Source organism: Pagrus major, chromosome 13 (genome assembly GCF_040436345.1).
Source record: "Pagrus major chromosome 13, Pma_NU_1.0".
NCBI classification, from domain to species: domain Eukaryota; kingdom Metazoa; phylum Chordata; class Actinopteri; order Spariformes; family Sparidae; genus Pagrus; species Pagrus major.
This window is the reverse complement of record NC_133227.1, coordinates 31324978-31339886: the sequence shown is the minus strand read 5'-3', so window position 1 is coordinate 31339886 and position 14909 is coordinate 31324978. Positions and strand designations below refer to the sequence as shown.

The window sequence follows — 14909 nt, the reverse complement described above, 5'->3', positions numbered from 1 at the left end:
CTGACGATCAGTTAACACAGGCTCATTATTTACACACGACACCCCGAAGAGATCATTCAGCTATTTAGTCCTGAACCTCCACAGAGGAAGGAGAGGTTCAAGAGACTGATTAAAGGAACAGTTCAGCCATCATCTCCTCCTGATGATATAAAGTCAGGCTCAGCCATCATCTCCTCCTGACGATATAAAGTCAGGCTCAGTCATCATCTCCTCCTGACGATATAAAGTCAGGCTCAGCCATCATCTCCTCCTGATGATATAAAGTCAGGCTCAGCCATCATCTCCTCCTGATGATATAAAGTCAGGCTCAGCCATCATCTCCTCCTGATGATATAAAGTCAGGCTCAGCCATCATCTCCTCCTGATGATATAAAGTCAGGCTCAGCCATCATCTCCTCCTGATGATATAAAGTCAGGCTCAGCCATCATCTCCTCCTGACGATATAAAGTCAGGCTCAGTCATCATCTCCTCCTGATGATATAAAGTCAGGCTCAGTCATCATCTCCTCCTGATGATATAAAGTCAGGCTCAGCCATCATCTCCTCCTGATGATATAAAGTCAGGCTCAGCCATCATCTCCTCCTGATGATATAAAGTCAGGCTCAGCCATCATCTCCTCCTGATGATATAAAGTCAGGCTCAGTCATCATCTCCTCCTGACGATATAAAGTCAGGCTCAGCCATCATCTCCTCCTGATGATATAAAGTCAGGCTCAGCCATCATCTCCTCCTGATGATATAAAGTCAGGCTCAGCCATCATCTCCTCGACGCAACATACTCGACTTGAGCCCCAGTTACCACGGTTACACAGTGGCAGATCTATAAGCCAACTGGTTGACCATAAAGATCAATATAAAAATGGTAAAAAGAGAAAAATAAACAACAGATTCAACATGTTGGAGCTGTTATTATCCCAGAGGTGGTCAGAAATGAACACTCAGCTGGCTGCTGTTGTTCCCGCTCTCTGATTTCCTTTAAGGGTATCAAACACACGACAGGAAGTCAAGTGATTTTCTCTCCCACGTCTCAAAGTCAAAGAATAACAAAGAATAGATCAGCGCAGGAGAAAAATGGAGCCATCTTGATGACATCCCCTGGCACCAGTCTCCAAACACAAACCACAATTATCCCAGATCTTAAATTTAAATATTCGCTGAATTAATCGCCCAGACGTTCTGCCAAATGGAGTTTCCAGTTAGCGATAACGTATGTATTAAATGAGCGCTGAATGAAAGCTGACATATGGCTAGCATTACTGGGATTGTGTCTTGGAGCTGTTGTGAAGCTTTTCTTCATGTGATGGATGTTAGCTGGCTTCAAGAGCAGTGCGACCAATGAGTTCATTTAGCTCTGTTAGCTAAATGAGCCAGCCCCCATTAGCCTGTTGTTGGGAGGATTAATGATGGTGAGTGTGAGAATGATGTGTTGTTCTGGAAAGGTCCGACTTTTGGAAACATTCAGAGGTAATTTAAAAAATCCTCATATTTTTATTGATTTCATAATAACAGAAGTGAGCTGTAGCCTGACTAGAATTTGGTTTCCATTCATCTCAACTGTCAGGTGGAGGCAGAACTCCAGGCCGAAGCAAACAAAACCAAAATGACTATGATTGTGTTTATCAATGATATTACCATCTGTCCTCAGTGACCAACATGCACAAGGTTATTTACTCAAAGACAGAAAGAAGTTCATGTAGAATTTACAAGAAGGAGACAATGATTCAGAGTCTGTCAGAGACAGAGTTTCACTACGTTTGTTAAGTTTCTCCTCATGAAACGACTACATTTGTTAAGGGAGTCTGGTGATGTTGCAACTGGTTTCATAATCTGCTAAAAGCCTCATGTGGGAAAACTTTCCAGAAGATTTTGGAACCTTGCTGCAGGGATTTGCTCCCATTTGGCCACAATAGGATTCATGAGGTCCAACACTGAGGTTGGGCGATAACGTCTGGCTTACAGTCAGCGTTCAAACGTATCCAAACAGCTTTGTGAACAATGTTAAGGAGACGGATCTGTGCAGGCTCTACTGTCAAATACATCACTGTATGTTAATGTGAAGTGAGTAGTGCTCAGCTCAGTGAGTTAATGGGAGACACTGCAGGTGAAAAATGAACCAACAGATATTAACATGAATCTTCCCCAGTTTATTACTTTTATTAAAACTATACGTTTTCTGAAATGTGTATTTCTTCTGTTCACTAGTCTGAAAAAAGGAAAAATGTTATTAAAGCAAATTTGGGTTAACTGAATAATTAAAATTAGAGTCATATATGTTTACTACAAGAACTTCAAGTAATCTCATTACATTCTTCATGTGATCACGTGACATTTGTCTTCCACCTCCTGCACAATCATTTCTGCACCTTCCACCCTGAGCGGCAGCCGGACCTGATCTGTCCTGGTGTTATCAGCTCATTTCTCATCTTTAGATGCTAAATTTGGATTTGCGCTAAGGTAAACGCGTCACACTGATATGCATGTGTTGCAGTGACGAAGGCGCCTTCGGTCTGATACAGTATGTGTGCAGGACGACTGCAGGCATGAGATGTGATGTGCAGACACAAGGCCTTATCTCTGTCTTCACATGGGCTCTGTGAGTCACTGTGCCAGGGGAGAGGATGATGGCCGGCGATTTCCTCCAACCCCCCAACACTCTCCCACCGCCTCCTTTCTGTCCTCGTACAACGAGGGAGCCTTAATGATTCCTCCTGCACATGCACACACACGCAGCTACAACTGTGCACACAGGGCTGGCTTATCTGCTATAGGCTCTTGATGCACACGGCGGCTTAGTTATTTCAGAATAAGAAAGAACTGAAGAAATAAATAAAAGTTCCAGTAGAGGAAAGTGACAGCCTCTCACCTATTTTTACTCTCAGAGTTGGAGGAAAAATCCGCCCGCCTGTGGGCTGGCAAACATTTAAATAAGAAGAATGCTGGGCTGAAAATAAAGCTTCATTCAGGGGAAGTCTGAGAAATTATTTTATTTTAAATGCTGTTTGTTTCCTTCTCAAAGTCACGAGGGCAATGTGACAAGGTACCTAACAGCTCTGTGGCTTTTCAGCTCGGCCACTGGAATAAATTATCGACAGTTTATGTTTCTGTCAACTAGGATATGTTCGAATTTGGTACCAGTTTGACAATTTGTGTTATATCACATTCACATTACATGTAGATGAGCTGACTTTCATGTCAGGAGGTGGAGGTGGAGGTGGTGGAGTTACAGCGAGGCGAGCAGGCTGCCAAGCCACAGACTGTGTTCGAGACAGAGTTTGTCAGCGTGAAACCGCTGGATATTTTCCAGCCGTGTTTGAGGCGACAGAACCGTCTATTTTAATCCGATCCGATCTTCTTCTAACCCTGACACCTTGTTCTGTGCGCATGTGAGCATCAGATACACTGTGATGTTGGACGCTCGCTGTCCACATTGAATGAGTTAATAATAACTGGGATAACAGGTATTTGAAGCCAAAGCACGATGTTTTCCTAAATGTCCGCCGTGTGTTCTGGCGCAGCAGTACTGTGTGTGTGGTATACAAACAGTAAGCTGGGAGTAATGGAGTGTTTGAGCTTTGTTGGGTGAATCTTATATTTCTGTATTCTGGGCGACGTTTTATTGAACTGTCATAACTCGTGTATTTCCTGGGCCTGAAGGGCTCATTTTAAATTAGCCTCGAATGTTCAATGGCAGGAGCACTGAAGCAAGCCCACTCAATATCACATGGCCCAGCGCCTTGTCTTTAATGGATAATGAAAAATGATGAACGACGAGCTGATGGCCAGCCGTCACAATGCAACACCTGTTCTCTTCTATTGACAGTATACAGGAAACTCACTGATCTGAGCTCTGCTACGAGCTAAAGTCACACTTTCATTCATTCTCCTTCAGGTATCTGAACTGCACTGCAGCCAACATTAGTCCAGTATATCAAAGTGGAAATATATTGGACAGATACTGGTCTTTAATAAGAAGTGATACGATATGACTGAAGTCAGTATCTGATTGGGCTTTATGGCTTCCTGCCTCAGTCTGTAAAATCTACAATCAAACCTGCCTCAGCTGACCTTGAGCCGCTGCTGAACCACCCAGCAGGATTTCATTAGGCTGAATAGAGGTGATAGTTTTTATTACTGAGTGAACAAAACGATTCTCCACACAGACCGGAGTCACTTTTCTTCAAATATACGAAACCGATGTGGTCCAATTTAAAGATTCCTGTTATTAGGAGACAATTATTAATCCTGATCGTACTGTGAGTTCTGTCGGATCCCTGGTCACTGAGTGTGCTGTCACATTATTAGCATTATACTACATGTATACATGCTGCACATGGTCATATATTTCTCTTTTTCATATCTACCCCTTGCTGTCGACTATACCTGCGTACACTACTATGCATTTTACACATCTTTGCACTTCTAGTTAGATGCTAAGCTACATTTCCGTGTCCAGAGGAGGGAAGTAACAAAGTACATCTACTGTCCTTCAGTAGATGTTTCAGGAAGCTGGATCAGTACTTCTACTTTTACCAGAGTCTGTTTTTACACGAGTATCTGAACTTCTCCTGGAGGAAACAATGTGCACAAAGACAATACAATTGATCTAATCTAAAATATAAAAATGACAGAGTTTTTTTTAAATGCCAACCGTTAGATAAGAATCAGATACAGTTGGAGAAATAAAATAAAGAATAAACTGGTTTAAGAAAAATCCCACCAGCATCAGCTGTCTCCATCCTGGCAGAAAGGTTAAAACAGCCTGTAGGTGTTCAGAGATGGGCTGACCCTGTGGGACGTCAGAGGACTGCACAGTGAGGACAGATTAATGTGTTAGTGAGCTCTGTTGATCTTTCAGCGACACAGAGGTGGCCTTCTTTTAACCTGGCTAGATCACCATGGTAACGACTGCTGCACACCTGACCTGGTCCGGAGGAGGTGATGCTCACAGTTTCAGATTTAAAGCAGCTATAAAAAGCATCACCTTGATCTGTCGAGTGAGCGCACACAAAGAAAGCCTGGATGTGTCCAACCTGCTCCGCAGTGTAACCGTCTCTTTGTTCATTAAATACATGTGAGACAGTGAGCGTCACCGGCCTGATAATGAGAGAGTGGGTGTAAGGCAGCAGAAACAATATACAATCAGCATCCTCCTTCATCACACTGCCAGTTTCACCTTTGTGCAACAAACGCTGGTGTCCAACAAACAGTGAAGGGAGAAGAAAAGTTTCTTCATCTTACAAAGCAAACGAAGAACAACAGGAACAAACTAAATCTTTCATTTTTTAGTTTCATTTATAAAAGCTATCTTGTGCAAATGAAATGAAACACATTTTCAGTTTGGGTTTAATTCCCTTCATGTGATCATAAAGAACATGCGACTGGAGCTCTGTTAATCAGCAGCGTTTGTGAGCTGCACCAGCCTGAAAACCAAGGTTTCATCTGAGCTGTGGCCTCATTACGGTGCTTTGTCGGGTTCCTTGTTCAGCGCTAACTGAACTCAGCGTTGGTTTATAAGTAATACGGCACTTATAAGTCATTAAAAGATACTTATTTTATTTACCAGATTTCCTGCTAATACATGTAAAATGAGGCATGTATACAAAACTAAAAAGATTAGAAAAGGTTTAAAAAGAACATTGTATGAAAGTTTTTAAACTCAAAGCATTACAAACACTTTTATTAAGAAACTTGTCAGGCTTTTATTAATGTTGTTAACACACCTGCCAACATTAGGCTGTGAAAAATAGGGAGATATATATGAATATTATTAATCTAAATCGTCTCAGTTTTGGGAATATGTAGATGTGAAAGTGATCAAGAGATCAAGTGAGACGAAAAGGGAGGATGAAACCATGAAGGACTACAGTCTGCAGAGTGGAGGCAAGAGGATGAGCAGGTGAGGAGGATTTCTTAAAACAAAGCTTTTTCTCTGCTGTCTGGTCTTTGACACACGTCAGCAGAGTTTAAGCTCGCTGATAATGAAGCTTTTGGAAAACTCCTTCCAGGGTGCAGATTTAGTGTTCGTAGCATCATTGGAGAATACGAGCTCTGAGGATGTGTTGCAATATTTGAGTATTTGAGTTTGTGTGCTGACGGAATAAATGTTATCGTGTCTAACTTTATATTTAGAACGACACAAACAGACATTGATAATACAATGATGGAAAATGGACAGAAACAGCTGCTGACAATGTTTTACTGACAAGTGATTCAAGAAGATTCAAGAAGCGGAGGGACGCTCACCTCGGCCTCTGGGCTGCGTCGAGAGAACACGTCAGGCACGTCTGAAGTGTTTAAACTGAGCGCTGCCAGACTTCTCACAACCGACCAATAAGGGTGTTGATTATGATATTGTGATGTTATTAATGTTAACCATCTTATAAGGACCGATAAGGGCCTTATTATTTATTAACTCATGCATCTTACCAGGACCTTAATATAAAATGTTAGCAGTTATGGTGATATAAGGAGACATTATGATATTAGTATTATTATAATTTGCATGCGAGGAAAGCTGAGAGGAGGAATGAGGCAGCGTGCTGTATATCTGAATATAATAATATACAGGATACTCTGTTTACTTCATCTGAGGTCACATCTCTCTCGTGCACCATCACTTTTAATAAGATCACCAGTGCAAAACAGCAGCGCGACACTTCACCGTGCTGTCTATACAATTATGCAATCTGCCTATAGTGGAATCTATTATGATTGTAATTGACTGGAGAAAATAATAAGGGTGTAATCACAGCCTGTAATGTGCTCTGCAAGTTGTTGTGATCCCACTTTAATTTATTTAATCAACAAACGAGACTTGATATGGCGTCTGTGAGTGCTGATTGTTCCCGGCGTCCTCTGACACCGCTCTGATGTCTGACAACAAGAGATGGTGTCTGAGGGTGGGGCGCTTCAGAAAGCTTCAGCTGGAGTTTTAGGAACATGCAGTGATTTTATCTGAAGCATAAAGCAAGAATCAAATCATGAGTACGTATCGAGGAGGCCAGAATGAAGTTTTTATGCTCTCCTGATGTTGTGATGTGATGTTGGGCCACTCCTCAGTATTAGTGGAAGAGTAAAGGGATTATATTTTCTAAATTGACATCAGATGTTGAGGAAATGAGGTTTACCATACCTTAACAATGTCTTCATTGGAGGACTTGCACTGCACGAAGGCTGAGACGTCAGTGACTGCTCCGTTCATCTCTATGGAGACCATTTTGACGGGAATGGCCACGGTGCGTCCGGTCAGGATGGCCGTGTTGATAATCTCAGTGTCCTACGGAGAGAAGGAATAGATATTCATGAAGCAGTGGGAGGCAGTCGGTGATTTTCTCTGATATTTCATCAGCATTACTGATGTCCACATTTAAAACCATTAGCACCAGGGCTCCGACTCTCTCAGGTGATACTCTCAGTGGCAGACCAGAACTCATTTCACTGAGACGACTTTCATTGGATTTCATCAACTGACATTTTCATTTCAGGTACTCTGTTCATTTGGTGAGCAACTGGAAGTCGCTGAAATGGGGATGAAAAAGACCGAATGGAAAGAAAGGTAATAATCTTCACCTTAACCATTCGAGGAAACACATGTGGTTTAATGGGTCCTGCCAGGTAAATCACAGCATCAAGCTTCAAATTTCAGGCTGCATAAAACACATGACATTTACTGTAGCAGTGTACCAGCAGACAGGAACTGATGCAACGATGTGCTCTTCTACTTGAGGTTGAGCACTTCGGTATTGGAGGAGATGGGTTCTGTCACAGCAGGAGTTTCATTAAGGATGGAGGCAGCTTTTTAAAAAGTTCACAACGACTCCTGAAAGTGCTGCTGTCACCACCATGTGTCAGAACAGAGTGTTGTGTGAATATTAAAACATGATACCTGACTTTACAACTTGATCAGTTTATAGAAAACCTGTACAGTAATTGTGTAGTAAGACTCTCAGTGGTGGTGACGTTTAAGTCATGTGACCCTGATGTCGTCTGTTTGTAGCCTAGCATTAGCTTTTTACTGTACACATTTAATTTACGTTCATCTGTGAAGATTATCTTGATGAACAGAACGTACAGCAGACTTTTGTGACCGAAAGTCGAGACCAAAGTCTTTATGTAAATATAGTACTCATGTTACTGTGTGTGACACGAGTTTTTGTAACCCAGAGTCTGATCTTTTCCTAAACCCAACATTACCACCAGTGAGGATCAATGAGTCAGACTGGACTGACATATTCTACTTTAATAAACCCTGTCCACTCTCTGCTGCTCGGGGATGAAGACGGGAGGCATCTCAAATCCCCCTCAAATCGCCTGCTGCCTAAAACTGTGTTTTCTCATGATTTCATCCATATACACAATTCTGTTTCAGACATGTTTGTTCAGCCATTAATCATTTTTGCTTATTACTCCAGTCAGGAAGCTTTAATATTTTCTGACATGAATCACTGATGCCACGAGGGTAGTTGAGAAATATAAGGTCTAAGTTTGGTTTTAATTAGGCAGAATAAGAACAGAGAACACTGAGAAACTCATGAAGAATTTCTCAGTTGTTCGTTTTAATGGCTCTTTCTCTAATAGCCGAAACACCACTGAACAGTTTGGGGTTTGGTAATCCATTTGCTCCTGGACAGCTAATATATGAAGATCATTTTGAAGGAGGAAAACTATCCATGAGAGAAAAGGCAGTTTTTTGATTATGTGTCTGGGATCTCCACTTACATGTTCTCCAATCATGTTGGAGTCATTGAGAGAATATATGTTATATTGCTGCTCTGTTTAACTTAATATCAGGTATCAGATGCTGATAAATGATGTGGCTGTGCACAATGATGAAAACAATCCTTGATTTCGGATGAACTAGCCACGAACAGGCCGACATTGTTATTCCATCTGCATTGTTATCCGAATGCACTGGAATGCAAACAGCCAATTAAAACACACCAGGTCCTCATTTAAAGTTTGAATCAAGTCATTATTTTCTTGTGCATCATGTGAGCTGCAGGAGGGGAACACATTTTCTCATTTGCAGTGTGCGAGCAGCTCAGGAGGGAGAGCATGTAAAGTTCCTGAAATCAAAAGCGGTATATTTAAATTTCTGCCCGACACTTTATCTTACAGTCTTAATAAGCTGCGTGTAGAGCAAGTATCAGACTTTATTCTAATTTCATGGACTCCCTCTCAACTGCAACTTGAAGAAATATTTATTTGTAGAGAGAATATTATACACAGACTGAGTACTGAGCTTTGTCAAGAGATCTTCTCTGTGTAGCCTGAAGCAGATTACACAGAGAGCTGAAGGGTCCTCAGGTGTGACACTGAACTTTACCTGAGGGTGACACAAGAGCCCTAACGTGCAATTAAATAGAGAAGATCAAATCTGAAACATTTAATTTATTTTATTTCAGCAGGTAGGTTGTCTCACAACAAAGAGGAGAGAGTGAAAGTACAGAAGAGAAACCAACATGTGCAAATAAATCTGTATCAATATGTTTGGTAATCACAGAGATAATTACACAGAGTCATTAACCATGAACTTCACAACTGTTATTAATTCATCCGGAGTCGCAAACGTCTTTAATTTCAGTTCTTCCACAGGCTTTTCCAAACGGCTGGAGCAGAAACAATAAAGCTTTCTGTCCCGTCTGAGCAGCAGAACTTGTGTCTGAGATGGTGGCTGAAGATAACTGTAAGCATGTCATGATTAAACCATTCAGAGGTAATTAATAACTTCAGTCAATGTCCTCTGATTTGTAATGATAGCTACAATGTGTGCATTCCCATCCACTTGTTACCTGTTTTTATCCATATTTTCAGTTTGTCCATTAAAAAAATGGAGGGGAAACACCTGAAGTTAAAAAAAAGGTTGAAATATCGCAAAAAACAGGTTCTTGCACTCGGCTGAGGTCGAACATTTGGAACATGGATTAAAGCAAAAAGTGACGATGCAAAAAGACCAGAATGAAATTTTGATGTGAATTCTGAAAAGTAATAATGAAATATATGAAGTCTTTGTAAATTTCCTTGTAAATGAATAATGTGAGCAGAAAAATGAAAGGAGATCCAGTACCGAGCCTTGGGGAACTCCATTAAGAACATCTACAATAATCACTGTAAACTAATGCTGTGTCAGACTCTGTTAATCAACCTGTGTTTAAGCTTCAGACAGATCAATAAGATGTCTGCAGAGCTCTGCTTCTTGTGTAGATAATCAATAAAAATCATTCACACCTTCACTGCAGCAGTAACAGGGTGAATCCCAGACTGATACTGAAAATAACAGCTTGAGGTAAAACTCTTTGAACAGAGTTGTATAGTCCGTACTGACAACTTCAAGAAACTGGGCCGTAATTAGAGAGAAAGGTGACGTCGCTCTAACAGCTCGAAGACGAAGGAATCTCATTAGTGAGTGGTTTAAAGTTAAAAATATACTGTGAGACGTGGAGCTTCTTTCACATAATAAGGATCCAAAAAGGCAGTTTTTTTTTTTAATCTAGTTTCGACACGGCTTCAAAAAACTTTATTGTCTCCACTGTATCAGATGTGCTCAGCTTCAGGGAGCATCAAAATACACACTGTTAATTAAAACGACTGAACAAAGCATCGTCTGTGTGAGACTTTAAACATGCTGATGAATCTGTATGATCGGGAATATAAAATGTTTAATCAGAGCATCAAAAGGCCCCGTTCATTGTTTCTGTATGATAATCTATATTCTGTGAGAAAATCAGTGAATCAGTGCGCTTGATGCCAATCACATGACCCACAATTTCTTTTTTTTGTCAGAATAGGAAATTAATTTATTCTGACTGAAGCTCATCTTCAAACAAATCTAATTCTGAGTCTTTTATTTGCATCTTCCAGCCCAGTCTGTTCAACAGCCTCCACTGTTTTACCTTAAAATGTGTTTCAGTGACTGAAGCAGCTTTTCCTTCAGTTTTATGAAACATGGCCGATCGTTGAGAAGCAGACCTCAGTGGATAATCGACTGGACTCTGGGGTGAAATCCTAATTGAAAGACGTCCTCCCTGAGCTGTTCTGGCATCTGGTAGGTTTAAACTACAGAAGACACTTTTACATGTGTGCTGCTTTGGGAGCTCTAATTATACTTAATGATACAACCTGAATTCAGCCTGGAACCAGAATCAGTCATCAGTGCACACAGCTATCACTTCACAAAGCAGTTATTAGACACCCCGTTTAATGGCGATACTAAAATGTTGTAACTCCAGGATCACGTTAAACTAAGTTGGTTTATTGCGGCTATGTTGATGCATTTTAACACTACAGCACAAGATGAAGCACTTGGCAGCTGTTTAAGTGCCTCAAATATGACATTTAGTGGATCAAAGACTGATGATGTCAAAGATTCACAGAGGAAAATATTCATCGTATATTTAAACTCAGATCTTGTTTGATCACTTTTAATCAGTAAATAATAATATACATAATATACAAATACGTCATCACTGCTGGTGATGCTGAACGAAGCCAACAGTCATACCTGAGTCAAAGTAAGGAGAGAGTAAAAATATGAATAGTATCCGAGTAAAAGTATCTCATATTAAATGTACATTGGTATCAAATTTAAAAGCTAATCTATACATATATTTACTTGTATGTATATACTGTATACTACAGGTTGACTGATTATAATCTACAAAGTAACTAGTAACTAAAGTTATCAAATAAATGTAGTGGAGTAAAGCGTATATTATATATTATATTATTTGCCTCCAAAATGTAGTAAAGTGGGTTAGGGTTAAGTACAAAGTACAAAGACCTCAAAATTGTACTTATGTACAGTACTTGAGTAAATGTACTTAGTAACATGTAATTACTGTCGGGTGATTTGTGGGTAGTTCTTGCCGTCCCATTAAATGTAATCCATTACTGCGGAGCCTTGTTGGATTACTCTCATGGTTTTAGTGAAGCAGCTCAGAGAATTAAACGCCTCCGTTTCCACCTGCTGTTGAATAATGTACACAGCACACGTGGCCAGCTGTGGACCTTTATGGAAGCACGAATACATACATGTAAAGATGTGATGCGTGACTTCAGGCTGTGAGCTCTGTGCGACACTAAACATCATTTTTTATTTAACATGTGGCAGTGAGCAGCTAATGGAGTTCTGCTGCGTCCTCCTTCCTGTTTGCTGCCTCATCCTGTGATCGAGGCTCCGCTGGCTTATTGTTAATGTGGCTTAAACTGTGTAATAAGCCTCAGGGTTGATTTAACTTTACCATCCTGAGATAGTTTCCCCTCTCACATTGTAAATTCTCTGGTAATATCACCCTTCTCTTCCTCCTTCCTCCTCTTATCTGCAGCAGGTCAACTGTGGCTGGCACACAATCTGTGCTCTGCCAACCATAAAAACCTCCTTCCTCATCCTCTCTACTTCACCAGCTCATCTTCTTCCTTCTCTCCCTCCTTCAGTCACATGTTACTGCAGGGCTCCACCCTTTGTTGCACAGACTGCATGGTGTTTGTGTTTGGGAACTCTTTATATCAGCACTTTCTCAAAGTGCTGATCTGTTCTACAAGCTGTCAGTGGGTGTATCAGCAGCTGAAAACTGCTGGCTGCTTTGTATCTGCTGCTAACCTTAAAATGACAGATAGTCTACAGAAAGAGGAGTCAGAGGTCCGACTCTCTTCACTGTGAGCCTCATCTTCTTTCCTTTTCATCTTCTGACCTGATTCTAGTCGAGAACCTGCAGGTCCTCAGAGACGAGCACGTACAGAAAGCCCTTCAGACACGTTGGTTGATTTGATGAATGCTGTACACAGAGGCCACAGTCTTTGTGTTAATTACAGACATTCTGATGTTCCTGTGAAGGCTGAGAGATAAGCAGCTGCTGCAGTACTCTAAACTTTCACAGCCGCAGCAGTCGTTACTGTTCTTCCATTTAACAATCGTTAATCACAGTCTTAGATTATTCACTTCACTTCAAACAGCCATGAGGGGTTGTTTGAAGGGGCAGGAGAGGTTAAACATAAGTGGTTCAAAACAACAACTGCAACTAGAGAAAGCACAAAAGCACCACTGTGAATGTAATGTGATGTAGAACTGACTTAAAAGACAAACAAAACCAATATGAACACCATCTCCAGTCAGCCCAGCCGCCAGTGTCACGCCGTGTTTGTGGTGTGTTTTTAACGAGATACCGGGGCGTCTCCGGCCGCGTTTGTCGTGACAAGACCAGATATTTTTGACGCAGACGTTGGCACATTTTTAGCTGTGTATGTAGCAACAGAACAGCATGTTTTCAATGAGATACCTACCAGAACATCTACGGTCGCGTTTGTGGTGATGAAACTGGATAAATTTAAGGCGACGACGGGACATTTTCCAGCCGTGTTTAGTGTGACAGAACCAGATATTATAAGACGAAACACAATGTTTGCTAACCATAACCAAGTGGTCTTTGTGTCTAAACCAACCAGACCAGAGTTGTGATGACATGAAACTGAAAACTAAACACAAAGAAATGTAAAGTTATATCTGTGGTTTGCAGAAATGTACGTTGGCAGCATTCATTCTGGCGATTGTGTTGATCCAGCAGATCAACCTGATCTTACAGTAACTTGCATTAGTTTGATACAACTCAGTATAATTAAAAATAAAGTCAGTTCTACAGTTTAACCTGATCTGAGGAGGATCACTGAGGTCATTTCTCAACTTTGTGACAACAGCAGACAGCCTCTCATTAAGCCTTCACCAACCTGCCACAATGATAAAGTCTCTGTTCTGTTTGCTCTAATAAGACCACCTGTTTCACTTCATCAGTCATGTATTCAGAGTGTTACCATTGTTTAGCCGTGTCACTTCTCCTGGAGGGGGAATGTCCACTTTTTGTTATGATATTATTTACAATCTAATTAGTCTTCACAGCTGCAGTGATGGATTAAACCTCGTCTCTCAGAGCGACCACAGACGGCCGACCTGTTTCCTGATGGGTCAAGTTTTTACAGTCAGTCTGAATCTCCAGCATCTCTTTCACTGTGTCTCCTGACAACCTGGGAAATAATGAGTAGATTGAGTTGACCAAAAATCAGATTTTGAAGTGAACTGTGATATTTATATCACTGAACAATGTCAGAAATAAAAGTTTACGGACTGACTGGAAGGACTCTGAGGATAATCAGGGTGTGAAAACTTTCTGAACTGATCAAGCTTTTCTTTCTGCTTTAAGTCTTCTTTTATTGTGACAGGAAAGATGTCCAGACAACTTCCTGTCAACTAAAAATATTGAAGATGTTGACAATAACTGTCCTTTTTACTGCTCAGTTTAGTATCAACATCCTGTGCTGCTAAACAGAATTAAAATCATACAGCAACACGACTTCACCATAAACCTGCCTGTGATTAACAGAGTGCAGACGGGTCGCGCAGCACCGACAGTTCGGCCCGTCTCGCTTCAGAATGTAAATTTTACAAGAGAAAGTCACGCAGGCAGGAATGTAATTTTGCAGCGCAGCTCAACACATCTGGCTACAAGATGCATCGAATCACAAATTTCAAGGGGACCAGAGGAATGAAGTGAGCCTTATGTTGGAGCAGATGTGCCGACACAGTCAGACCTGCAGCTCCAGTTTATTTCATGGAGCTGCAGGTGAAGAACAGCTGTCATTATGCAAATATACAACACATAATCCAGACTTATGATTCAAGGCTTGTAGATTTCTGTTAAACCACTGATAGATTTATATTATTAGTAATATTTATGTATTTTACGACCTTTGGTGAAGACAGTGAATGTGTCTCAGCGCTGCATTGATGACCTTTGCCCACCATAAACACTGCAATGCGCCGCCCTCAGAAAACTCTCATTCAGCAACATCTACACACCACCTGCATCCCGTCTGCTCTGATATCTACCATGCACAGTAAAGTTTAATGAGCAAATATCAT

At 41.0% G+C, this 14909-nt stretch overlaps 1 protein-coding gene across 1 annotated transcript in view; it reads right to left on the bottom strand.

Moving 5' to 3' along the window:
- The window catches only part of tmem132e (transmembrane protein 132E), a 380209-nt gene that overhangs the window by 36439 nt on the left and 328861 nt on the right, over positions 1-14909 (bottom strand). Inside the window, exon 5 of the mRNA XM_073478862.1 lies at positions 7134-7277. Within this exon, the coding sequence (XP_073334963.1) occupies positions 7134-7277 (144 nt within the window). The remainder of the gene's footprint in view (positions 1-7133; positions 7278-14909) is intronic.